This window comes from Poeciliopsis prolifica, unplaced genomic scaffold, assembly GCF_027474105.1.
Source record: "Poeciliopsis prolifica strain line A6 unplaced genomic scaffold, Auburn_PproV2 SCAFFOLD002, whole genome shotgun sequence".
Taxonomy (NCBI): Eukaryota; Metazoa; Chordata; class Actinopteri; order Cyprinodontiformes; family Poeciliidae; genus Poeciliopsis; species Poeciliopsis prolifica.
This window is the reverse complement of record NW_026562377.1, coordinates 21,933,347-21,960,141: the sequence shown is the minus strand read 5'-3', so window position 1 is coordinate 21,960,141 and position 26,795 is coordinate 21,933,347. Positions and strand designations below refer to the sequence as shown.

Below are 26,795 nucleotides of genomic sequence, written 5' to 3'. Positions count from 1 at the left end.
GATCTCCCTCCTGATCACAAGCTGATGAAAAAAAATCCCCAACACAGGTGTGTTTTATTATCTATTTGTTGTCTTTCTCTGCTTCTTATCCGTCTCCATCAAATGAGCTTGCTGGATCTCAATTTTTCTGCTGTGCTGAGAATGGCAATGGCCACAAACGGACTGTTCCCGAATGCCAAGTGGTTTCCTGGCTCCTCAGAGCCCTGCCTGCAGCTCGTTTGCTTCTTGCAGAGGAAATGACTCTGAGTTCCAGCAACGACACTCAGGCTGTTTGGTTACTGATCCGAGTGTCGTGTCCTTACTTTCACACGAGGGACCAGAAAAGCTGCAACATGAAGCAATGCTCTTTTTCATACATTCACACATCACATTAATGTGAACGTTGGTTGGTTGTGCGTGTGTGATTACGTCGCCTTCACAGCAGAGGGCACTGTTGCTTGATTATTCCAAAAAAAAAAAGAAAAATCCAAGAGTTTAGTGCAATTACTAATGACAAACTTTTATGTTGAGTAGCAAAGTAATTATAGCACATACAATATTGCTTAAGGATTCGTTCTTGTCCCATATATTTATGCTCTTACTCATCTGAATGAATGAGAACGCAGTGATATCGGTTTAAGAAGGCATTGTCTCCACTTTGCCTTCCCTGACATTAACCTGCCTGCATGTCCTCCACAAACAGGAACAGACGGGGCTTTCTAAATATACCTCCACTATTAGAGGTGGAAGTTTGAAGCAATGCCCCAGAGTCTGGGCCGTTTCCTCTGACACGCCGTAATTAGAAAAGCTCGTTGTCCTTGATTGCAGACAAAATACGTTTTATTTTTTGTTGTTGTTGTTCTCAAGCTTCTCATTCATCAGCCACTCAGACTGGGTATACCCCCGCAAGCTTTAAGTCTCCACGTCACCGCCTGCAGCAAAAACACCAAATGTTTTACTGTTTCCGCTACAGAGGAGGCAGCTGCTCGAGTACTCACTCCGCATTGTTTCATGCTACAACTACAAAGATTTTATGCAATTGACAATAAAAGTAATATTTCCCCAAGGAACATAGTGGGGGGAAAAAATTGGGGAGAAATTTAAAGTAGGGTTGGGTTCATAGGATAAATTCCCCACATTTCAACATGGAGAATAAAGTCACCCCTAAACAGCAGCCTAACCAGACAGAACTATAAGCTACTAAAAATGGACATGACCTCGGACGGGTCATTGTGGCAGCACTACGCTTCTGAGACACGTGTAGGCAAGATGACACCCAACAGAACGTCTTCCTGGTTTTTATTTCAAAATCTTTTTGAAAACTGTGCATTATTATCTGTCCACCTCACGATTATCCCCTGCTTTGTGTTGGTCTGTCTTATACAAATCCCTCCAAATAGACATTCTTGGGTAATTTGGCAAGCATAGCCAGAAAAAACTAGAAAAAGTATATTTTCTGTTATGCCAGTACAATGAGTTTCTGGCCCCCATTCACTGGGTTCATAGTTTGGTTTCTGCAGACATTGTGAGGCTGGATCCACCTAAAAAAAAAATACCCAAGGTTGACATAGCATTGTTCCTACGACGCACTCACACATAAATTGAGAGGCCAAGGCTGAGAAAGTATTGTTTTCCTTGTAAAAGACACATTAAGAGGAAATGAGCCATTTGTGGCTCACAAGAACAGATAAAACGGCCTCCTTGGCATGAAAAGTGATGGAAACAATCTCAAGCCAAGGCTGTGAGCAGTTAGAAAAAACACTCGAGGACAGCAAGTGGTGAGTATTTTAATTTTTATAAAACTAGTTACAATAAATTTAAGTTTAGTCATCTGCTTTTAATAAAAAATACTGAAAGGAAAGTGGATAATAGAAATGTACAAATGTGCTCCAAAAAACACTGATATGAGAACTGGCCATTCAATGTGCGGACAAAACGATGAAAAAGAAAGTTTACGGTACGAAAGAAAGGAAAAAAAGAAAAGAAAAAAGAACAACTTCCTGACTTATTTATCTAAATCGCCAGATACACATCCTGCAGTAGAGGAAGTTGGCGGATTGTGCCTCGGGAAGTGGGCGTGTCCAGAAATGTCCATTCCTCCGGTTGTCCAAAGAGACATGAAGGAAAACTTATCATACAGCCGTCGTTGTTCTGTTCTGATTTGCTGCGTTTCCTCTTAAGTAAAAGCCCCACAACACCACTGCAATTCCAGACATGTCTTCTGTCATCGATCCTTGACTGTAAAACTCATGAGATGGATAAATACTCTACACAGCGAGGGAACTCGAGGTCTAGCAGGTGAGGAGTGCACGGGGTCAGACGGGTGGCGTGCTGTAGCGGATCTCGGCACTGAACTTGTCCGCCATCTTGGGCAGAGGAGGCTTCTTCAGCATGTTGTGCTTCATGATGACCTCCTCGTTCGCGTAGATTGGAGTGTCTGTGTCGTCAGAGTGGTACCCTGACTGATATCCGCTCGTCTGATTGGATGACTCGGACGCCACGGACTCTTTGCTTTTGCAGCGGAGCAATTGGCTAAGAGTTCAAATCAAAGGCAACGCAAATTAGAAAAAAGTAAAAGAAAAGGAAAACTGCTCTATGGCAACAAAAGTATTGTATATTATCATGCGGTTCACTTACCTGAAACTGGGTGTAGTTTGGAGCTGTTGATTTAAACACTTTACTTCCTCTGGAGAGAAGCCCATCCCACTGTCTGTGTGGCCCTCCTGCGAAAGAGCCAACCATTTTAAAATGTTTGAGTCATGACATGTAAACCAACACCGATCAGGTAAGAACATTATGACCACTGACTACTGAAGTAATTACCACTAAATAGCTCTTCACCCGGAGGTATATTTAGCAGGAAATAAAGACTTTCCCCACATTTTTGACGTCAGAAGTGGGATAAATGAGCATGTGTAAGGATTTGAGTAAGTTCTGATGAACGCCAATTGTGATGCCTCGACAATATGTCTCAAACTTTGGCTGTTACGGCGTGTTTGCAGTTGGCATCGACTAAAATAAATTTGAAGAAGGAACAGAAATTAATGGGCGACCAGGGCTCACCATGACGCTGCTGTGTGCCAGAGGAATGTCTTCGAATGTCTTCACACTCAGAGACCGACTGCATCTCTTGCTCTGCTGGGACAGCCTGTGGACAAAGGACAGCTCAGAGAAGTACTGCTGACACCAACCAATGGTGGGGGGGATGAGAACCACGCTGACCCAAGGGATGATGGGATGTCGTAGTGGGTGTCCAGGGTTTCCCCGTTTTGAGGGCAGCCATAGGGACTCTTTGGCTCAGAGGAAAGCAGGATTCCTTCTGCTTCGCCTGCTGTCAGGGGGATGTAGTCCTTCCCATCCTGGAGAGGAAGAGGATTTATGAATTCAAACACACACTTACTTGAGAAATTCTGTGATTGCAATCTTGAACTTTAGAGATACGAAGCAACATACAGTGCTTGTCACGTTTACTTGAAGCTCAAGTAAAGACACATATAAGAAGGTAATCTTTGCCTGCTGTAGTATTTACTCACACTGAAAATGGTAGTAATATCAATTCCCCAAACTGGATACGTTTGTTTATAAAATTACTTTTGTGCCAAAATAACAGGCATTCCTAGCAAATAATCCGAAATAAATTTAACTGAGGCAGTTTTGTAGTTGATAGATAAGAGTTAATTCATCTAAGTTAGTAATCAATGACTTCCTTTGTAAACTCAGAAAGACAACAGTCTGTTCAAGTAAAGCAGATGCATGTTGATCACAAAATACCTACTTATGTAAAATTTTCTATTTATATTACCATGAGTAAAAAGATTAAAACAACTGGAAAGAGGGGTGACTTGGAGTCATGACGTCTCTACGACAACCATTCAATCATCTGCACTGCTTAGACAGAATGACATGAAAATGTTTTGGGTTTTTGTTTTTTGTTTTTTTGTCTTACCAAATCAAAGATAAATATCCTTATTCTGCTTGTTCTTCAACTGGGAGCAAGTGCTTTGGTTGGATAAAACTACGGATACATTTTTGGGAACAAACTTCAAAGGTGAATTTGGCGTCCATCAAACAACGACCACACGAAAGAGCACCTGCTAACTGTGCTGAAGGAAGAGTGATGCTGCGGGCCTGCTTTGGTCCTTTTCCACCAGCTTCTGCAAAAAGTGTGGCGCCACAGATTCAATTCAAAATAATTCCTCAACCACCAAGCGCACTTGAATTCTTGTCCGTTTCCCAGATGTTTTGTTGCAACGCTCAATTAAACGGGTTTGAATTTAATCAGCTGTGTTTTATGACAGAACTCAATGACAGCTGTAGCGATCGCACAACAAAAACAGGAGACTAAAAATTCAGCTGACTACAATAAGTAATACGTTCATGATCTGACAGGTCAGCTTCCAACTCCTGTTGATGAAGACTTGGGGGGAAAAAAACAAAATAAATCGGGATGTTTTGGTTTTGTCTGGAGCAGACCTGTTGTGCACTGGCTTGCAGCAGATTTCCCAAATGTTCGACCAGTTCTGCAAACGTGGGCCTGTCTGTAGGCCGATCCATCCAGCAGTCCAACATGGTCTGATATCTGTTTGGACCGGAAAGAGAACGAAGGTTGGAGCCGAGATGCGCTGTTCTGTGCTCCTCCGTGGTTATTTTTCAGCTGCAACTCACATTTCGGAGGTGGCGTATTCTGGAGGTCTCATCCTTGTGCCTTCCTTGAGCCTCCTGCAGAAAGACTCATCGATGCAAACACCCGGATAGGGGGAAGCCCCTGGAGGAGAGGCAGACGGCGTTACGGAAACACAGAGGTCTACATGCATGCTGCAACGTGGGGTTAGAGTTAGGCTTACCCAAGGAAAAGATCTCCCAGAGGAGAACCCCAAAGGACCAAACGTCACTTTGAGTTGTATAGACTCGGTCAAAAATGGTCTCAGGAGCCATCCACTTTAGAGGGAGTCGGGCCTGTGATAACAGCAAATATGAAAGGTTTTACAGAACCATATAGTTTAATTATATGATTTCAAGTCCATGCGTGACTTCAGAAGACTCACATCTCCCTTGCGAACGTAGTCTGGGTCTTTGTAGACATCTCTAGCGAGTCCAAAGTCGCATATTTTCACCACGTTATTCTCTGAGAGCAGAATGTTTCTGGCTGCTAGGTCCCTGTGAATGCACTGCAGAGGAAAGCAAAGTCAATTGTATTTAAAGCGCAGAAATGATGATACCATGCCCTACAGTTTGGAGGCTTAAATGACTGCTGAGAGACCAAACGTTTTTACCTTTCGAGAAGACAGGAACTCCATTCCTTTGGCGACTTGGAAGCTGTAACTTATCAGGTCCTCCATTGTGAGATGGTCGTCAACTGAGCTCTCTGGAATCACATTTTAATGACAAAGCTGCCCGCAAGGAATGAAAGTAGTGGAAAGAGGCGAGCAATTTCTTGTTTCACAACCTTGGTGAGGGTCACCGCTGGAGCAGGAACCTTTGTCTTCAGCCGTTCCCGTGCAGATGTCCAGCTGAGCCACTTTCCCCAAACCGAGATCCCCTTCAGTCACATCCTCATCAGCCCACCTCTGGCTGCTGGCTCGCTTTCTCTGTTCGCCACAGAAAGATAATAAAAAGACATTTCATTTTAGGAGCGGGATCAGCTACTTTTATTAAATATACGGTTGCTTGGAGCGCTGACCCACGACCCAGGCCATTCTAAAAAAAAAAATCTGGGCCATACTGGTGGCAACATCTCAAAGCAGACTTTCCCAGGTTTACTTAGCACTTCTAGTTTTTATGGATGCAGACCAAGGATGAAGCCACTTTTCCTAATAATGAACACTGATGAACCCAAAAGCCCACTTGACCTCTGCAAAGTATCATGTGGGGCAAATAAGGGGGGGGGGTTTGGGGTTTGGCTAAAATTGATTTTTTTGACAACATCAAATTTGTGTAACAACACATCTCTAAATTGTGTCTGTGATGTCCTGGGATGGACTGTCTTTAAGTTGGAACTCCTGCATTTGGTCCATCTTACTCCCAGCACTGGTTGGATAACTTTGTGCACCGTGGCTAAAATTATCCCTGAGCGGTATTTGTTCCGTTTCTCGAAGCAGCGTTCCTTCCTCTGTGCAATCGGACTCATCCAGATTTCCTCTTATTTTTCCCAAAAAGCATGCTCTCTTTGCTTTGACAGACAGCGGATTTCACCGTCGAGAGCTGTTTTGGAAGCAGCCGGGGAAACGTGTCAAAATAAAATCAGCAGACATGGACATGGTTTCAGCTGAGTGAAAATGTAAACAGCCGCACTGCTGAGCATGCGACATGGAGTCAGGACTCTCTCAAAGCGAAACGGTGAGTTTTCTTCATTTTTGACAGCAAAAATTTCTACTCCATGTAGAAATTTGCAATCATGACTGCAGTTTTAAATAACTAATAAAGCTGTTCTTTACTGTAGAATGCTTTTAAGACGTGTGGCCAATATTGTGATTCTAGGCTGCAGGGAACCACATCAAAGTGCTGGCCATGTTTTACTGGCGGGTTACGTATCTCACCTTGTAAGGGCTGTACTCTCCGCGCTTGCTCTTCAGGTAGCTGGACAGATTTCCATATTTACAGTATTCAACGATCACCATCAGCGGTCCTGCAAGAGAAAGCACGTGAAATTAAACTGCAGCTCATATCTGCGTTTTAATGTTCGTATTTAACAAAGGCTCGTGTGCAAAATAGACGGTTAAAAGAAAGTGCAACAAAACATTGCATTCACCAAAGAAAGAAAAAAATTAGACAAGTCATCTCCTAATTACGAGATCCAGATCTCGTAGTTAGTTTCACTAAATATAACACAAAAATAACCACAGGGTTGTAATTTAAAAGAACTACCTCATGAGCAGAAATATGGAAACGAACAATTAGACTGACATGATTTAAGGTTTAAGATGGTTTCATCCTTTCCAATGATATAAAAAATGTTTTGTTCTGCAAAGGACAAAGAAAAATGCCGACCGGGTTAGACAATGAACAATTTAGACAAATGAACCGTACAGCTCTTTTGGATCTCCTTGTGTCATATTGGTCCAGTTTTTTTAAAACAACACTATCATCTGCATACATTCTACAGTTAGAGCATGCAGACTTTCTCTTCCTTCCCTTTGACATGAAGGGTTGACAATAGTGGTTCAAGGAATGATTAATTTACAGTCTTGGGTGGACTGCCTGCCATGGATAATGTTATGAAAGACAACTTACAACTAGGGGACTTAGATAGAAAGTGAGTGGAAGTGACTTTACTGAGATCTGGGAATATGGCTGAAGAACACATTTAACTCAAATAGCATCAGGTTGTGGAGTACAAAAATAAAAGTATTTATACACAGAAAGACATTCTTGATTCATTATCAATGCATCCTGACTCACCGCCAGGTTTGGTGCAAGCTCCCAGCAGGTTGACCACATTGAGATGGTGTCCAATGTGGATGAGAATCTTTAGCTCTGACATCAAGGCGCGATATTCACTGGTTGTAGCTCCCTCTGGAACAAAATGAAACGGCTCCTTGTGTTTTAAGATTTCCATCGCAGTGACAGCTTTTTTCTTTTTCTTTTTTATTCAAGAAAGGTAGAGAAAATTCTTACCTTTCAGCATCTTGACTGCGACAGTGGTGCATGTTGTAGCTTTCTCAATGCCAAAGGCGGCTGCTTCTACAACCTGACCAAACGCCCCTCGTCCCAGAGGTTCACCTTCATCAGAAAGTAACAACCACAGACGACGGTCAGTATTTGCTGTGGTATTTATTGGTCTTCATCATCTGTTTAGAGGGCATGAAGCGAGACTTGATATATTTCCAAGTAGGATTTTATTATTTTTAATTGACTGTAAATAATTATTTTCCTTCCTCCCTTTTCTTCTCAGTGTCCAAATTGATTTCCTTCCTTCCTCCTTCCGTTTCCTCCTTCCTTACTTCCTTTTTGTCTTAACCCAAATTTTTCCCAGACATGAAAATATTAAAATCAGATGTCACTGACAGCCGTTTGAACTAATCAAGGGGAAATAATTTTTGCAAATTGTGGGAAAATATATGAAAAAGTGTGTTTTATGATCGGCCACAATTATGACCGGTGGGATAAATGGTGCTCTTACTAAGATAAGCTAAAAATAGAAGAGATCATAAAAGGTGAACATTGTTTCTTTGTATAAATATACCTTGCCACGGCATTATTTTAATGCAATGTTTGCTCTTAAAGTACAAATTTGACCATCTGCATATTCTAAACCAAGGTCAATTTGAGTGCTTGAGTGTTTATGCATAATTATATTGAACTTCAGTCAGTTGGAGTGTTAAGTTATCCCATTAACATAGATCATAAAGATAACATCTACAGCAGAGGCCTTTATTTATGTTACTGAAAATCAGTAACACTGTCAGTCTCACTGTCAGACAGTAATAAACAGAGACACATCTGAAAGTCACAGTATACCGGACCCCAAGGCCTGGAATCAAAGGCTAGTTGTTTGGCTCCTTCTCACCATTTGGTGACTTTGGTATTCTTCAATTTTGGATTATTTCATTCCCTCTTTAGTTTCCCTCTTTATAAAGCCTTGAATTTCTCCCAGGCGTGGGTGATGCAAAAGCAACATCTCTGGAAATGATTCTTGCATTGACTGACCAGTGAGTGTCTCGGTCACATCTCGAAGAGAAGTGACCATTTGAGATCTATTTCCCTGACCTACTGACTTTGTGCCAAACCTTTGCATTGTCCCTCCTATTACACATTTTTAAAATAATATCTAAAGGTAAATGGCCTTGTATAGTTCTTTATCAAGTTCAAATGACCTGAAAGTAAGCTACTATATTGTAGCTACAGCTTCCCTGGCACAGTTTGACAGAAGCAAGGCAGTCATACTCTGGCACCACCAGGTCTCTTACTTCCACCAGCAGGTATTTCAATATTTGCTGAACATTAACTGAAAATGTCATCTGTAAGCTTTTTGGAGTCCTTGAAAGTGAAATTCATTTCTTGGTCACTATTGTGACCGGTGGGTTTAAATGGGTTAGTGCCCAACTTTGTTTCCTCTCCCCAAATCGATGTCTGTGCCATCTTTGCGGCATTGCGGACTATCTGCTCCATGTTCATTCAGCGGGGAAGAGGCAAAGTGCCGCACGGACAAAACCAGGCGGGTTTACAAATATTCTGACGCTGAAGCTTTTTGCATCATGAACTCTGGAAAATTCTTATGAGATTATCTGAATCCTGCAAGAATATGAGGATTTCCTGACGCTGCTTCGTGGCATTTTTCCTCCTCTTTTCCTTTTGGAAATCAGGTCATCTTTTCTCCACTTGAACACAAACAAAGGCAGATATTTTGGCAACTATGCCGTGTGATTGCGTAAAACTTTTCTTTTTTTTTTTGTCATTGCAGACTGGTCATCAACTACCTCAATGGGTATTGTGTTGGGGTAACAAAGTGAATGATTCGAGTTTGATCATACTGCACTTGATTATCCTAAATTAAAAATAATGTTCTAACAAAATGATGTGATCTGGATATCTGATGCGCTCTCGTTTGGGTTTTAATCAAAACCGGCCCGCGTCGAAGCATTCTTTCTCCATGTTCCACAGGCTTTATGACAATCACATCTTACCGAGCTTCAGCCTGTCTCGAGGAAATTCCCATTTGTTCGCGTCGTATGTGAGCCTCTCACACTGCTCGTCCATGGGCATGTCCTCCGAGTCCAGGATCATGGACAGGTAGCCGGTCTTCAAGTCTCTAGTTGGCTGGAAAACCGAAGAGGAGATGTCAAAGAGGTAAACTAAGAGTTAATAAGCTGCTGCTTGTCTCAACTCTGCCTTCCCAGTATAATAAACTGTCCAGGCGGATTTCCAGTGACTCAGCTGCTGATTCTGATAAATGAGGCCCAGTCGCTGTTTGCAGGCTTACGTGACTTAGGGGAGCTGAGTGTGGACTCGTTGTTTCTGGACACAAAAGCCAGTGTCCTCCCAGAGCCAAGCCAGTCACCTCTAATCAATCATCCACGTCCCACAGTTGTGGGCGCTTGTGCACATGAGCGTGCTCTGCAGATTTTTAATTTATTTTTCGTAGTTCTGATGGGAGCGTCAAAGGTTACTCACTCTCTTTCGCCCACGGATGACGAAGACGATCAAAAGCCAGAAAAACATGGCTATGACCACTGAGCCGATGGGAACAATCAGCTCCACGTTGGTCTTCTCCTCTGCACCTAGAAAACACACAAACAACGCCACTGAGGGGGCAATTCACAGGTACACGACAAGCCCAGCGACTGAATTTAGCGACCAGGGTTTGCGTCAGAATGCCAATGAGGCGTCGCGTGACATTCAAGAGGTTTTTCGGTCATTGCATTTGGCTCATACGTGTGAACATCTGAGATGTGGTTGAAGGAAGGAGACTGCTGGAATCTGGACTGAAAGCAAACTGATATTCTATCCAGTCATAACAAATACCCCGGAGTCAGGGCGAACGACTTTGGCCAAAAACAACTTGGAAAAGGCCTGTCAGACACGCACGCAGTAGGGTGTCCCTACAAGCTACGACAGACCTCATCTCCACTTCCAAAATGTTTTTTTTGCGGTGGGTGGGTGAGAAAGGGCTGAGGGACTCATGTGTATTCTCTCGTTTTCTAAGGGAAGGGTGGTCTGGGACAATATCAGGGGATTTTTTTTCCCCTTCATTCCAGATCCATTTTTTTTCTTCTTGTGGGGAACAATTCATATGTCACTCATGTGAAAAAGAATATTATTCACATAACTCCACAGATAAGGTCATAATGTTTCTTTTGCATTTTTGTAGGCCACATAGTTGCCACACGAGTTACATAAATTTAATCTGTAGCTGAAATATTTGCTTAATGGACAGATTATTTCCTCCAAATACCTGTCAGCAATAGGCATATTTCAGATTTTGGGTGATGGTGTTAAGATTATCATATAACTCAAAATTGTACAAGAATACGTCTGATTTCTCAAGAATACTGTGCAAAGAAGACTGTAGGTGGTGACTTATCCCAAAAACACTTGAAGTTGTAACTTCTTTAGTTCTAGAAACTAGAGGTGTTTGTAGTGGGGCTGAATTCAAATCTATGTCCTACTTTTCCTATTTTTATTTGTAAAAAGAAATGTTGAAAACCATGCATTCTTTTTTCCTTCCACGATATGTCAAAATGTGGAAAAGAAGAGCGATAACGGCACCGTAAGAGATTGACCACTAGATGTCTGAGAACTAAATCAGCTGTGAGCATGTTGCACTGAAGGACCTCAGACCAGAGATTCTCCTTTCAGAAAATTTAACAACGTGAGCCCAGATTATTATCCCTGCGTGCTCCAGAACAGAGCTGGTGCAGCTGATCCTTTAACCTGGTCCATCTTCTGCGAACAGGGACAGGATCACGTAGGCCCTCCTAGTTTGTTTGTTTGCTTGTTTGTTGTTTTTGCTCCGTCTCTGCGTTCGGGACAGAAAGGCACAGACAACAGAGCCGAGGCTGAGGCTGAGGCTGGGGCAGGGCTGTCCTCTCCCTTTGTCCTGCAGTCTCCTCATTGTTTTGGATTTAGAAACTCCCAGGAGGATGTGCGTTTACTGGGCCAGCTTCCTGTCATGTGGAAGCAAAGTTATTCTTGCTCTCTTGGAGATCAAAGATGTTAGAAGCGTAACGTGAAGTGGGAAAACCTTGACGTCAGGGATAAAAATTGATTGCATGTGGGAGTTTTCAAAAGAAAAGAAAAAAAGATAAAGGATGAACATTTTTTCTCATTAAATTTTCCCTACTGGGAGCCTTGGGTGCATCACTCAGCTGGCTAACTGGGCACAGGTCCCAGATGCCCAGTGGGTGAAGGGGCCTCAAAGCTTTTATGCAAAGGGACGAATCAGAGGGACTGAAAGGAGGAACTATGAAGTGAGGCTGAAAGCAATCACAAGAAGACACAAAATTCACACAATAATAAAAAGTCATTTATAAAGCCCACTGCGATCAGCTACATTTCAGGTCATTCTGAATGTTCACCAGATTCCCATTAGAATCTAGGTGTGAACTTTGACTGGGCCAATAAAACACAGGGTTTGACCCAGAGTATCATAAGCCTGGTGGGTGACCAGGCTTTACTTGTGCCTCCACCAGGCTAAACATTGCTATTTGATGCTGAAGAAAAAGCTTTGCCTCAGCATGATGCAGCCACCACTATGTTTCACCATTAGGATGGTGCATTTGGGGTAATATACATTTAGTTTTCTGCCCAGCGTAGGTACACAAACCAAAATATTAAATTCGGTTGTCGCCAGACCAAACCTCCTCATTCAACTTATTTGCTATCTCATGTCTCCTGTGTGGTTGGTGGCAAATTATATCATTTTTTTCAACAGCAGTTTCTTCTTGATGCTCCTTCATAAAGGTTATATTACATTAATGAAGCGTTTTACTGATAGTTGACCTCAAGATAGATTTTTCTGAGGTGTGAATTTCTACAACTCAGAGTATAAAGACAGAGTATAATAAAAAAAAATCTCTTTAATGCACAAAACACAACAATCTGGGTCGTTTCCAGGTACAGCTTTAGTTGGAGACAGGTCAACAATAATAGGGATTGTCCCTGAAAATCATCAAATTGGTGGAAGGTTGTCAGCTTTTTTTATATATATATAATTCTACTTTGGACTATAAACAGGATTCATGTTCCTACATTAATTTATGGTCAGTAGCTTTGGGGTAGTGATCAATCCAACAAAACTGCAGTTATAGGATCATTTTTCTCCACAGCGTGTCGAGACGTTTCCTTCGAGATATGGTAAGAAGCTCAGCTAATTTTGTTAGTTTTTGTCCAGCAATTGGGAAACAATCATCTGACTTAAAATTTCCCACTACAATTTTCAGCTGTCTAAAAATTGTAGCAATAGAACAAATATATTATATTGTTCATTATAGAAAAAAAATAAAATAAAATAAAAATTAACAAAAAATGCATATGATCACCAATAAATATGCTCTGATAAGATAAATAAGCAGTGACACGCAAACCTTCTGTTTGGAAAGTTTTTTTTTTCTTTTCTTTTTTTTCAAATAATAACTGTAATAATAACATTAATAAAAAAAAATAATGATCAAATAATGAAAGCAAAAGGGTTGTAATGAGTACAAAATGCTCAGTGGAGCAGGTTGTAAAGAGGGATGGAGGAGAATATAAGTAAAACAGCATGGGAATCCTTAGCTATGAAGGATTCCCATGCGCTTCATAGCTGAACACACAAACGACTGTGCGATAACTTCCAGAAGATGCACTGCAAAAACATAAAATCTTACCAAGTATTTTCGGTCACGTTTCTTGTGCGCTTGAAATACAATAAAACTAACTTCTAAGTGATTTTTCAGCAAGACAGGAGCTTGCTTAGAGTCAATAATCATGTAATATTGATGAAAAATTGCAGATTATTTCATTTGTAACATGGAAAGTTCTCTTGTTGTCTTGTCATAAGTAAAATAATCTGCCAAAGGAAAGAGGGTTTTTTTCTCATCAATATTTAGGAATTATTGACTTAAAATAAGCTCCTATATCTTCCTGAAAAGTTACTTGAAGTCAGTTTGGTCTTATTTCAGGCCTATTATCCCTCTATGGCACACATATTGTTGGGCACCATAGAGCGTAATGATGCCAGTTGGGAAAAAATGTGCCAAGTGAACATAATAAAGACAAATTTTTAAAAATATTATTTTTTTATTTACTTTTTGTTGATGTTGCCAGTTGGCAACACTGTACGATAGTGGAAATGAATGAAAACAAGTGAGTTTGGTTTATTATGGTAAAAACGTTTATTTAACATCTCAGGCTGCAGTCTAAATAGTTTCCAGTAGCGATAATAGTTAACAATAAAACTGATTTGAAAGCTGAAAACCCTTTTAAAAATGTTTTTCAACTTTTTATTGGGATATTTCACTTGATGCTGCCGTGTTTGCCTTATTGCTTGCAGAAGGTTGAGAATAAATAATTCTGCGTTTTGCTCTTGCTCTTTTAGCTATTTCCAAGCTCATACACACATGCATGCCGTCACATGAATCACATGCTCGCAAAAGCTAAAGTTAGGAAACACCCTCGTCAGGGCGTAGCTTAGACAGAGGCTATCAAAGGGATTTACAAGCTGTTCTTGGATGCCGTTTTGCTCTCTTAGCCCATATGGACAGCGTGAACAAATGGACCAGCTGTGATTTGGTCTTAATAAGTGGAATTTCTGAATTCAGCTCACTGACTCTTCTTCGACATCAAGAACCGAAGGCAGAATGGATAATTCTCCACAAGAACCTGATGAAGCGCTTCCTCCCAGCTCCCAGTGGAGGAGGTGGACCTGGAAAACAAACACATATCCTCAGCACGTGATGAACCTGCCAGTGTAATGCAACACACAAGTAATAATTGCACGTTCCTCCTGTCCTCACTGCTCTTATTCTCTGCCTCATCATCCTCACTGTCTCCTTGCAAAGTTGCCGTCTGCTCATGTTCTTCATCACTAAAACCTGATTCATCCTCACTGCCATGAAAAGGAGCTGCTCGTTTGGTTTTCTTCCCGAGAAACGATAAAACGTTGTTGCATTCCTGACGTAAGTGGAAGAAAAGAGTATCAAATGTAGACGGATGCAATATGGAAAGGACTCACAAAATGCATTTTTACAGCAGGCTCTAGAAGATCAACATGCCGGACTAGCAGTACAGTGGCAACCTTCATGGTAAAGTTGGCAACATCATTTATCATCATTAAAAGATCAAATACAGGACCGTAAATGACAGAATAGTGAACTTACCTCATTTATTGTTGTGTTTGTATATTTTTCCTGGTCAAAAAATGTCATAAAAATACTTTTTTTTTTCATGATTCCTGAGGAGTCAAATGGTGAAGCTCGTTCCTGTGAATGAGTCTGTAGAAAAGGGTGTCAGGACTTCCCACCTAAAAATTATGTGACAAATTTGAATACCGCTGTTGCTTCTCTTGGGGTCTCATCTCTCTTTCACTACATTGTGAAATTGCACCCCTTTAGGTCAGTTCCACACGTCTGCGTGTGGAACTGATTTGTTGCCAAATGGCAACATTATAGAGGGTATTTGCACCAGAAGTTAGACCAAAGCACCAGGTAGGATCTTGTGTTTTGACAGTGTTGTTTCCAATCCATCGTGGCGAAGAAGCAAACTGCATTTGGTACCAGCGGTAGCACAGACTGACCTTCAACACTCAGGTAGGCCTGCGCGGTGTCACAGCCACGGCTGTTGCATGCCGCACACGTGTACAGACCGCTGTCCTCCTTCTTCACACGCTGAATCATCAGGTTGTGTTGCTGCAGAACCACTCCTGGAAGCAGCAGAGGAACAGGCTCGATACAATAAATGCGGTAACTCGTGAGGCGAAGGGTGTGCAGGGCAGCGATCGTCCCACCTGAGCCCTTCTCCACCGTGTGGTTGTTTTTGGTCCACACCACCGTCGGGTTGGGAGTCCCAACAGCGTCGCAGCGAAGGGTGATGGTCGCACTCACGTTGACCTTTTGGTCGGTGAAATTGTTCCGTATTCTTGCAGCCTCGAGATCTAAGGAAGTCAAATGTGAGAAGTGAGTTATTTCTGACTTTCATCAGTTTCTCTATGTGGTCTGCTCTCGACCCGATTCGAGCCGCGCTAACCTTTGAGGTGCAGATGGCGGAGAATGCAGGTGCTCTTTCTCGACTTGATGTCCTTCACCTGGCAGGCGTAGAGGCCCTCATCCTGTCGGGATGCGTTGGGCAGCAACAGGTCCAGGGTGATGTTGCCCTGGAGATTGGACAGCACGGCCTGCCGCAGGGGCTGCAGAGTCAGCGAGTGGCAGGGCCGGGTGGACTCAGCCAGCTCCGACCGGGACAGGTTGGTGACCCGGAACCAGGCCAGTTGGTCGTACAGCAGGTTGTCCGCTTTGCACCGTAGGACCACGTCGTCCTGCTCCATGGGCTTATTGGAGGGAGACATGCTCACCTCCAGGTCACCTAAAGGGGTGCAACTCGCAGATCAGACAAGTAACGGTGCCTTGCAAAAGTATTCATCTTGTCACCTTAGGACCACAAACCTTGAAGTATTTCATTGAGATTTTTCGACATATGAAGCCCAAACACTAGTACATTTGAAATGGAAGCAAAAGGAAACAAAATTTTCAAAAAACAATTTCCAACAAGTCGTCTAGTAAGTGTGTGAAGAATTTTTATGCATATTAGGGATTCACAATGTATCAGCACTAACGTCAGAACTGGCCGATATTATTTTTGATTTTTTTCACATATTGGTATCGGTCCAATAAATAAAAATGGGCCGATATTAACAACCAATATTTATTTCCATCTTGTTGCAGTTTGTATCTGTACGAGAGCAGAGGGGTTTGGTCATGTGACAGTGAGTGGCACAACAAAGGATTGTGGGTATTTTAACTGAAGCAGAGAAGCAGTGAAGTATGGTCATTTTCTAAAAGCGTCAACAGGGATAGTGAAACATATAGGATATATATAATATAGGTTATCGCCAAAGGATGACCACTATTTCTCCCATGAAACTAAGGATTCATGGGAGATAACACATAAAGTTACATTGAGGTTTGTGGTTTAAATGTGACAAAGAGGTAAAATATTAAAAACGCACTATGCTACAACAGCTTGTATTTGCATGAAACAAACACAAGAGAAAACACAAATCTTACGTGTGACACGGAAAAAGATGTTCCGGGAATCCCTTCCTACTTTGTTGGCAGTCCTGCATCTGTAGAGGGCGTGAGTCTCTGCTTTCTGAATCTTCAACGCACTGATAAATTTCTACAAACAAAGAAGTTCATTTTAGTTTGCAGTTTTCATTCCACATTTTCACGTGACAGAAACTAAGGATTCATGGGAGATACAAGATGAAAAAGAATGTAACCGGTGAATTGCTCACATTCTGAGTTCGATCGACGCTGTTGGTCACTTCTACTTGGTCGCGAACGCCGCCGATGGAGACGTTTTTCCAGGCTGTGCAGTTCTTCAGCAGCTCCTCGGTGTTATTCAGACCTGGCCTGATTCACAGAATAAAAAGCATCTGAATGTGAGCGGATGAATGAATGACTGATGTAGTCACAAAGCGCTGTACAGGAATTTAACGGTGACAAAAATCCAAGTCACAGGACGGAGAATAATACCAATAGATACATTTTCTGCCGTCATTTCATCTCTGCTTTACATGTGAGCGTTAACATTTTAAAGTCTGTTCTGAAAACTACAGTGAGCCAATGTAATGAAACGCGTGTTGTTCCTGTGTTAATAACTTGGCTGCGGCTTTCTGCATGACTTGTAAACATTGAAGTGTACCACGTAACAAACCTTGGGGAACCCCACCAGTGATAGTTTCATTAGACTTTACAGAGCAGCTCGTCTCCTTTGGAAAGGTAAAAAATCCATTCAACAAACAACCAGAAATAACAGCCAAATGTCAGAGGTTACTGACGAAAATATGACAAAAATGCTGCGTTCATAGTATCAGTGACTTTGATTAGGCCATTTGAGGTCATGAAAATGTCACTGCAGAATGTTGTCTCTGAACACCAGAACGGAAAAAGATTTATTTATTTTCAATCTCAAAACATCAGAATAGTTCTACTTGAACAAGTTGTACTTTAGTGGAAAATGGCGGAAAACTCGTGAGTATTGTCTCAAACGAGCCAGTAAAATTGAAAGATAACAGGGAAAAGAATTCACCCAGGAGGAGAGACAGCTCCGGCAGGGAAACACGCTTTCTTTTCAAAGTGACTCCGACAGGAACAACAGGAAATGTGGATCTGGACTGAGGAAACACTCGGTCGTGTCGGCAGAAGATAAGAAACGAGCTGCCGGCCTCCTCTGGTCAAAACCTCATCTCAGAGGCACACAGACTGTCTTCTTTCTGTCAACACTTGTCAGTCACTGCTGAATTCACCGAGGATGTTGTGTAACCCGCAAAAAAAATTCAATAAAATAAAATTTAAAAAAAAAGGATGTTCAGGATGCGACTCAAACCGGCCGAAAATACAATAATTGTTGAGCGGCTTCTTGTTTGAGCACATTTGAGAACATTCTGAGTCTCAATAATTGATGTTGTTCTAAAAATGGACATTGAGGCGGGAGCGAATCCCATCCGCTGATCTGCATTAAGGTCAGAGTGCACTCTCGTGGCGTCTCATGTTTTCAGCGACATCACGAAAAGCAGCTATTCCTCCGGTAAATCAACACATTGTTGACGAGGACCGGCTGAGGGCAAAGTCACCGTAGCTCCATTTCAGAAAAACAACCCTCTCCTCTCCTCCATGCAAAAACACTTTGGGGTAAGAGAAAAGGGCGACTTACAAGAAGGCCCAGGGACAGTCTTCCTTGGACATCCACTGCCACTGGATGTACTCAGGTGTGGGAATGCCGCGGGCGGTGCACCACAGGGTGGTGCTTTTGCCGTACTCGTACTCGTCGCTGTAGCCGCTCCCTTTCTCGATTATCTTAGGAGGCACTGCAGAAGACAGCACAGACAAGTTTCCAACGCATCCTGACAAAACGCAGGGTTGTTCAAAAGTATTTGCCCCTTTACAGATTACACAGATTGCCCTGAGCAGCTCAAGAGAACTGCTTGAGCTGCTCAGGGTTTTTCTTCTTTTTAAATCCCTGTGAAGAACATTTGGCCCACACGTCATTGTCGATTTGTTTCAATTCAGCAAATCTGCAAAGTTTTCAATGAGGGACAAAATGTGTCACAAGAGTTAAATCAAACTCAGGCCAGGACTTTGTCTAGGCCATTCCAAATCATTTCTCTGGTTCGACTTGCAAGATCGCTTTGGATCATTTTTCCTGAGCTGAAGGTCACAAACTGATGGTCCCACCATCTTCTTCTTCAGGATGTTTTGCCAGACTGCAGACTTCATGTTTGTAACAATTACAGCAAGTCCTCCTGGTATTGTAGAAGCAAAGCAGCCACAGAAACGTCGCACTACCACCACCATGTATGACTACAATGTACAATGTGTCTGCCTGTTGCAACAAGGAGCACAGCTTCTGCAAAGGGTCACTCTTGACAAAGGAATTCTGCCATGCAGGCTATTTGTCTCTTAGCTAATGTTCAATCATGAACACAAACATGAACTGCAGCATTTTAGATGTTGTCTTTGGCTCATTTGTGACCTCACAGTTGAGTTGCTAACATTTTAGAGTCACTTTGGTAGGACTGCTTCTCTTTTTTAATTTAGACATGTCGCCTCGGTTGTCAGGCAAGATTAATCTTCCATAAAACTGGAAAACAGCTGAAACACTGAACTCCTTTAAATCTGGACTAAATTCCCACCTCTTTAGATTTGCTTTTGAACCACGATAAATAAAACATTGAACAACGCTTTGAAGTGTGACAAAAGCACCTGACAAACCCTAATGTTTACTGATTTTCTCAATTGTTCTATGATTTTTTTTCATTTTCATTTTGTAAAGCACTTTGAACTGCATTGTGCAATAAGAACAAACTGATTGATTCGTTCGTTCATTCATTCGTCATTAATTGAAGTGATTTCTTAATTCTACGGCTCTGATCAGGCCTGGATGTGGTTTCTGAAACTGAACAAAACAGTTGATCAATTAACAATAAGGACAATTACTTTCTTTTTTAATCTACATACTCATTTTCCCCTTAACGATCAAAGCCACCATTTTTGAAAAACAGTTAGCGTGATTTTAAAATTGATTTAACAATTTAAAGATTTTCAGTTCAGGGTCACAAAAAACAAAAATCAAAAACTGAAAAAAATCTGCAAGGCGACGTCTGCCTTACAGACCGTCATTTCAGTCAAGCTGAAATGACAAGACAAAAACAACAAAAACAACAACCTACCATTGACCTGCAGCTTGAAGGAGCATTTCTCTTCATGTTTGGTGATCTTGTTGGTGAGAACCACAGTGTAGGTCCCTGCGTCGTCCTCAGTGGCTCCACGGATGATGAGGAGATCACCTTTGTGTTTTATCCTGTAGTTGTCCTTGACAAGAGCTTGGCCGTCTTTCAACCTGTCAATATGTCAGAGGAAATATTTAAAAAAAAAACAATCATGGGAGAGACATTCAATTTAAGAATCCGAACCCTGTGGAGGTAAACCTGTGGACGTACCATCTCAGGTTGGGATCGGGGTAGGCCGAGTACCTGACAGGGATCTCTGTGGGTGTTTGATCGCCCACATTCACTTCCCACACCTCTGGCCATTGTTCTGTCATATCAATAAAGGGCATTTCTGCAGAAGTACACAAATAAACAAATTTGATTTGCTGTTTTAGCCCAACTCACAGAGGCATTTATGGGGAGTATCAACTATAAACTCAACTGCAGACGGTACAGTGTCTTGTACTTCGTTGTGTTTTGATATTTCATGTGAAAGACAAACACAGAGCAGCTCATAATTGTAAAGCCGAACAAAAACGAGCCATATGTGTTCCTCACAAAAGTCGGGATAAAAAATTTGAGATGTTTGTAAACAAACTATTATACCGTATTAAAACTGAATATTTTTAAAAGACAGTTATAGAGTTGTTGTTTTTTTTTTTTAGGATATTTTTGTTCTTCCGATTAGCTTTTTTCAAAACAGAATTAAGAAATATAGTTTTTAGAGGACATAAAGAATAACCCTGTTTTTTTTTTTTTTGTTATTTATTTTACATGATTAGGTTTGTTCAAAACAGAAAACATTCATACAAAGAATAAGAGTCATTTTTAAAGGAGCCTGTGATGACATTTGAGGTGCAGAAAAACATCGTTCAGTCAACATGGTGCAGCAAAAACATTCCCACCACCCACTCCAAGTGGGATTAAAGTTCAAACTTTTGGAATGTGAAGAAGATTTTCACCAGAATCTCACCTTTTTTTTTTTTTTTTGAAGGAGTAAGATTGCTTGTACCTACCAAAAACTGTGACATATGCTGAAGCGCTTTTCTCCATCTGTCCACTGGAAACTGTGCAGGTGTAATCTCCAGAGTGGTCCACCGTGACGTTCTCCACTACCAGCGTGTTGGACAGGTCCAGAGAGTCCCACAGCTTCTTCTTGTGGGGGACGGTGTGGAAACCTCCGTCTGAGCTCTGAACACGCAGCAAACAGGTAGTTGGTGTTTTGAGACGGGTGACTTGCAGTCTAACTTTGCTTCAAGAATCTGTTTCTGTTTCGCAACGCAAAAAGATCTGCTTATGCCTCCTTTTCGCACTTGACAACGAAATCAGAATGTTTTATTCAGATTTCAAATAATGCATGCTTGTGGAAAGTGATGACTTTAAAGTTACATTTTTTTGTGAAAAGTCTGAAAAGTTTTGTTGTTTGTTTTTCTATCTTCATTGTCATACGGCGAGCGACACAATCTCTTTTTCACCTTTCCCACACGGGCGTCTGACCAATTGGAGACAGAAGTAAAGCAGAATGGGTAAACTTGATACTTTTGTATTGCTTATATCTATTATCGTGCTTCACTGTATATTTCTTCATATTATTAATAAAAATAATTTTTCCTAAGCCTCCTCTTTTGTTGCCCTAATAACTAACTTTGTCTGAGTCATTTTACGTAGAACAACAAAGAAATTGTTCAGTCTCTGAATGTGCAGAGCTGATGGAGTCGTGACCCAAAGGACCTGCAGCTAACTGCAGGACTTTTCACATTTTTATTTGTAGTAAGTTTTGAAAACCAATGCTTCAATGTCCCTTTTCCTCACAGTCATCTCTGAACATGTTTTGTTCAGAGATGACCTTTGACCTGCCGGCGCACAGACAGACTGACGGATTCCTGAAAGCAGGAAGTCCCGAATATTTGCAAGACAAGGAGGAAGAGAGACATATTTCCCGACTTCTGTCTCTGCTTCTGCGCGTCGCTCTCGGCGAGTCAAACCGATTCCCACCGGGATGACTTCCCCAACAGAGCGACGACACCGGTACCGTAGAGCCGGAGGCTTGAGGACTGACCAGGGCCCCTCCGGAGTGCGTCCAGTTGAACTCGATGCCCACGTTGAGCTCCGTGCGGGCCGTGCACGTCAGCATCAGCCTCTCCCCCACAGACAGCCTCTGGTGAGCGGGGGTCAGGGTGAGGTGATAAATCTTGTATCCTGCGGAAAAGGGAGGGAAGGCACGACAGTCGCCGACATGCCATTGTTCTGCTGAGGTTACACACGCTCAGAACAGGCCAAGTCCAGTCAACACAATGTCCCCGCTCACATGTAATCGCCCTAATCCCTTATGTCATCATGTCCAGAACTAATACTTGGACCTACTTCTCTGCATTACTCATTGTTTTTATCTTACCAACAACAGCCACGATGTAGAGAGGGGACTTGAATATCTCATTTCCAATCCGAGTCTGGCAGGACACGACTCCGGCGTAGCTTATCAGATGGCTCGGTAAGATGAAACCCCTCTTGGGATCCCACACGGATTCCTTCCCATCTGGATGGATCTCCTTGACTGGATACTTCTGACAAACAAAGAAAGTTCATCAATTCCGGATTTAATAGGTAAACAGAGGAAAGAAAAGCCTGAACTAGAGCAAAATGCTGATTTTGACCACAATTTAGGAATCCAGAGTCATTTGGAAATCAAATGTTAAAGAAAAAAATATAATGCATAGTGTTTCCGTTTTGTTTTCTGGCCATTTTTGTGTTAATGTTTCTTTGGAAACCTTGTCACATGTCTTCATCTTTTTAGATAATAATAGAAAAAATACCTATGGTAAAAACAAAAAGGGCAATTGTCTGATTTTGAGGAAAAATTTTATTTTATTTTTTTCCAACAGATTTTTTACTCTTTGGTTGCACCAAAATGTTTTAGTTCATTGAACTGTTTTTTTTTTTTTAAGAACATAAAGCAGTTTTTAATGAACAATAAAATCAAACTGACTCTCTGTTAAAAAATACTGAGCAAATATCAACTTTTTATTTTTTAACAGCATCAGTGAAAGACACGGGGAAGCATTGTTGTGACGACGAGCTTCTTAAAGAGGCAGTAGCCCATTTCAAGGCGTCTTCTGAGTTAGGGTTAGATACTCGAAATACCTTTAAATCACAAAAAGCCTGAATTTTACGGTAGAGAGCGGAGCTTATGGTTGTATCAATTACAGTAGGTTGTTCAGGTTGTGAAGGAGCTAACCGCTCACTGACCGCCACACTGTCACTGCCATGTCAAATTATACACGCATAATGTTCCTTTTCTACTCTGTTAGATTTACAGCACATATAATGGAACGCACACCTCTCAGAAAGATTCACATTTGTCTTGTCTGTCTACCCAACATGCCAGGAGTCTTTGGGAATCAATAATATCTTCATTGGTAGACGTCAGACTGGCCTTTTGTTTTCTTTGTTCAATACAGTTTTCGGGTTGAAACTCTCCCATTTTTTCAAATCCAGCCACTTTTTAATTGTTGAATCAGGAACTCTGACCTTCTTTTGTGACGATCTGAACGAGTCATTCCTGCTGTGTTTTCTTTTTAAACTCAAAACACGACGGGTTTGCTTTGTGTGACCTTTTTAGCTCGTTTCAGGAAGTCACACAAGTTCTATTCAAGTGATTTGCTGATTACATCTTGCTGGCAATAACCAGTCGAAATGAACTCAGCTTTCAAAAAAAAAAAACAATGAAAATAACAAAATGTGAAGTTAGAGAGCTCTTGGGTGATGCTCTTGGGTGATGCAGCCAGAGACCTAAAAAGGTCTGATAAGGTTCAGTTTCTTCTCAATGCCAGTTAAAGCCACTTGATAATCATTATTACTACTTTCTGCATGTTTAAAACGTTTCTGACGTTCAGTGTAAGAGATAAAAACAGGAGGGAATCCTCCTCACAGTGTTGAGCGTGACGTTGAGATTCTCCACCGAGCCTCGACAGGGTATCACCACCCGCTCGCCTTCGCGAATGAAGACCACCTCATACTCCTTTTCAGAGGGCACGAATGGCACCTTGGAATCTGAAACAAGACAAAGTGAAGACAGTCAATGTGCTTTAAGTATAAACCAAGGCCCAGTGACATGGGAGGCGGGACTTTTTCAGAAAATGTGTCCAAGAAAAGAGCACCACACAGGTCTTTTGCTTTAACTTTACAATTTAAAAACAAAACATGAGAGAAACAAGCGGCCAGGACTCGCACCGTGGACGAAGACATAAACCGCCGCCGCCGTCTTGCCATCTTCAACTTTCAGGTCTTTATAGTAACAGCGGTACTGTCCGGTTTCGTTCACGGTTGCGTTGGTGATGGTCAGGGTCGTGCAGAAAAGTCCCGATCCGCTGCAGTCGCTGGTGGAGAGGCGAGCGCTCACAGGAGGGGTGGACCACACCAGGCGCTGCCGACCTCTGGCAGAACGACACGCAAGACTTTACCGCGTAACTCTGAATGGTGACGGGCGAGAGAGCGATGATGAAGTTGCACAAACCTGCAAGTCAGGTCAAGGTTGTCGGATTTGTTCATCCGGTGGGTGCCATCGATGTTGAGCGTTGGTGGATCGGGCATGAACCGGAGCTGGAGGGCTGGAAAGAGAAACAGGGATGTTAAAGATTGTTTCAAAATGCAACCGGCCCTCATGGAAACGACCTGGAAGGAATGAGCCGTAAAACCCTTTGAATGCTCCAATATGGTTGAAAAAGAGGAAAGACATCTATCAATGTTTGAATGTGGTCAGTGTTCATCAAATGGGTTTATTAATGACTGAATATGAGGCAAAACATCCGGGACGACAAAGTTTTCAGCATGTTTTCTGAGAGAAATAAAGACGAGAACCAACCAAGTCAAAGTAGCCGTAAAAATTTATACTGAAGGACCTTCAGTGCGTGTTGAGTTTGAAGTGGAGGTCATAAGGTAGAAACTGAAAGCACAATCAAGAAAAATGTTTCCATTGTAGTGCATGTTTTTGAACTGCTGTTTTAGGCCTTTTTTTTTTTTTTTTTTTTTTTTTCCAGCGCCACAGAAAATGGCGAAACTGTGTCAAAACAGGAAGTGGGGGAAGATGGGCTGGGTCAGGCTCAGTAGTCCGGCACAGTGTGACCCTAGGTGGGGGTTCCTGTTACAAAGGATATAGGCTGACTGCCGCCTCCCTGTGCGGCCCTGAAGGACACATTTTTACTGTATGGAAAAAAAAAATTGTATTGGTGGCCAATCCGAAACACAGTACATGATTTTTTTATTTTTTATTTTTTTTGTGATTGTGAATGCAACTATGGACCAGGAGGTCACTGTGAAATGATGCTCTATAAAAAGAACATTTGTCCTTCCAGAACCATACATATAGATTTAACTCATTGGGTCAATGCAACATAAACTTCCTAAATTAATATATTTAGTTTTATTTGCACTGTTCTTGGAGCGGGCTCCACTGCCAAAGACGCTTTTGAAACTCAATGGGAGTATTTCTGGTAAAGTACATTTAAAAAACCAATACATAAAACATAGAGGGTTTTTAGAACAAACCCGTTTAGTTTTAGACACATTAATCACATTTATGCTTTTACAGGAAAGTAGCCATATCAAAAATAATATTTAAAAAAAAAAAAGATGGCCGGTCACAAATAATGTTTCTTTGGCAACAGGTCTCAAAGTTAGGAAGTACTCTAAAAACAAGACAAAATAGTTGTGATGACAAAACACTGGCTCAAAAGTCAGTCTAGGCTGAAACAAGAGACAAAACGACTAAACATGCTGAGTAACTGGTGCCATGCAGACAATAAAGTTTTTAAAAGTACTTGAAACTAAAGATTATTATATTTCATACAACATATGTGACACTTTTCATTCTGCATTTTAGATACTAAAAAAGGAAGGTTTTCATTCCATCATCTTACCAGCCACACCAGACGTTTCCAGAAAAATGCCCAGCAGCAAAAGAAACGCGACCGCCTGCATCATCATCCGGCAACAAGCAAGGACTGAATCCTCATCAAAGTATCAACAAAACCTTTGGAGCGACAATAAAAAAATAAATAAATAAAAGTCTCAAACTTTCTCATTAGGAATCCATGACGACGGAAAAAGGTTTTCTGTTCCACGGCCAGTGGTCAGGGCGCAGTGCAGGGCGCCTGGGTGTGTTTCTCACTGAGCTGCTGTTGCTGCTGCTGCTGAGGATGCAGAGAGGCGCCTCAGTGAGAGGCCCGCAGGGAAGGAGGGGCATCTGCAGCTACACAGCACACAACAGCTGAACCTGTTCGTGAAGGGCTGACCATTCAGCCTCATCCAGACGTTTTCAATCTGCCTCATCAAAACTGGTAAATTTCACTCAGTTCATCTAAATCTTGTTACATGTACCAAATGAAAATATGTGACTGGTGGAGAAAATGTTTTACCGGCCTCTTGGACATTTCATCAGCCACTGTTTGTTTCTTTTTTCTTCTTCTTTCGATTACTTTATAGGTCTTATCAGATTAAAACGCACCTTTTGAAAATCATAATCTTTAAGCAGCTGTCCGGCATACGGTTCATTAAGCTCACATTTCTGTTATTAAAAATAGAAATTTTTGTTCTCACTAACTATAAGAGGAAAATCATCACACTTAACATAAAAAAAGGATATCAAACATCCATGTGTGTAATTTATCTACATAAGTTGTTCAAATAGTGATAAAGTTTCCGAAATAAATAAACTTTTCAGCCATTTTCAAATTTATGGGATGAGTCCATATAGCCTGAAGAACTTAACATGTCACCAATTTTCTAAATAAGTGTCTTTTAGAGGTGAAATTGGCAAAAAAAAAATTTTACTCAAAAATGACCAAGAGAGGGCGACAAAACGCAACTAAACTGGGACTAAGCATTAACTAAACTTGCAATGCAATCAGTTGAGATA

At 41.6% G+C, this 26,795-nt stretch overlaps 1 protein-coding gene across 2 annotated transcripts; it reads right to left on the bottom strand.

Annotated features, from left to right (window-relative positions):
- Positions 1-1,750: 1,750 nt before the first annotated feature.
- kdr (kinase insert domain receptor (a type III receptor tyrosine kinase)) lies at positions 1,751-26,057 on the bottom strand. 2 transcript variants are annotated; one of them, XM_055054484.1, is made up of 30 exons: positions 25,798-26,057; positions 24,396-24,489; positions 24,113-24,315; positions 23,811-23,932; positions 22,278-22,446; positions 21,942-22,081; positions 20,899-21,073; positions 20,114-20,234; positions 19,844-20,013; positions 18,328-18,481; positions 16,907-17,024; positions 16,677-16,788; positions 15,640-15,975; positions 15,401-15,547; positions 15,191-15,316; positions 10,090-10,196; positions 9,603-9,735; positions 7,594-7,698; positions 7,378-7,491; positions 6,516-6,604; positions 5,426-5,567; positions 5,253-5,344; positions 5,025-5,147; positions 4,824-4,935; positions 4,645-4,744; positions 4,453-4,558; positions 3,202-3,338; positions 3,043-3,127; positions 2,617-2,702; positions 1,751-2,511 (listed from the first exon to the last, which is right to left on the bottom strand). In XM_055054484.1, exons 1-30 carry the CDS (start codon positions 25,862-25,864, stop codon positions 2,295-2,297), a joined length of 4,002 nt encoding a protein of 1,333 aa, XP_054910459.1. In that variant the 5' UTR covers positions 25,865-26,057; the 3' UTR covers positions 1,751-2,294. The 2 variants fall into 2 exon arrangements, with proteins under 2 accessions (XP_054910459.1, XP_054910466.1); XM_055054491.1 differs by having other exon boundaries at positions 22,278-22,443.
- Positions 26,058-26,795: the final 738 nt, after the last annotated feature.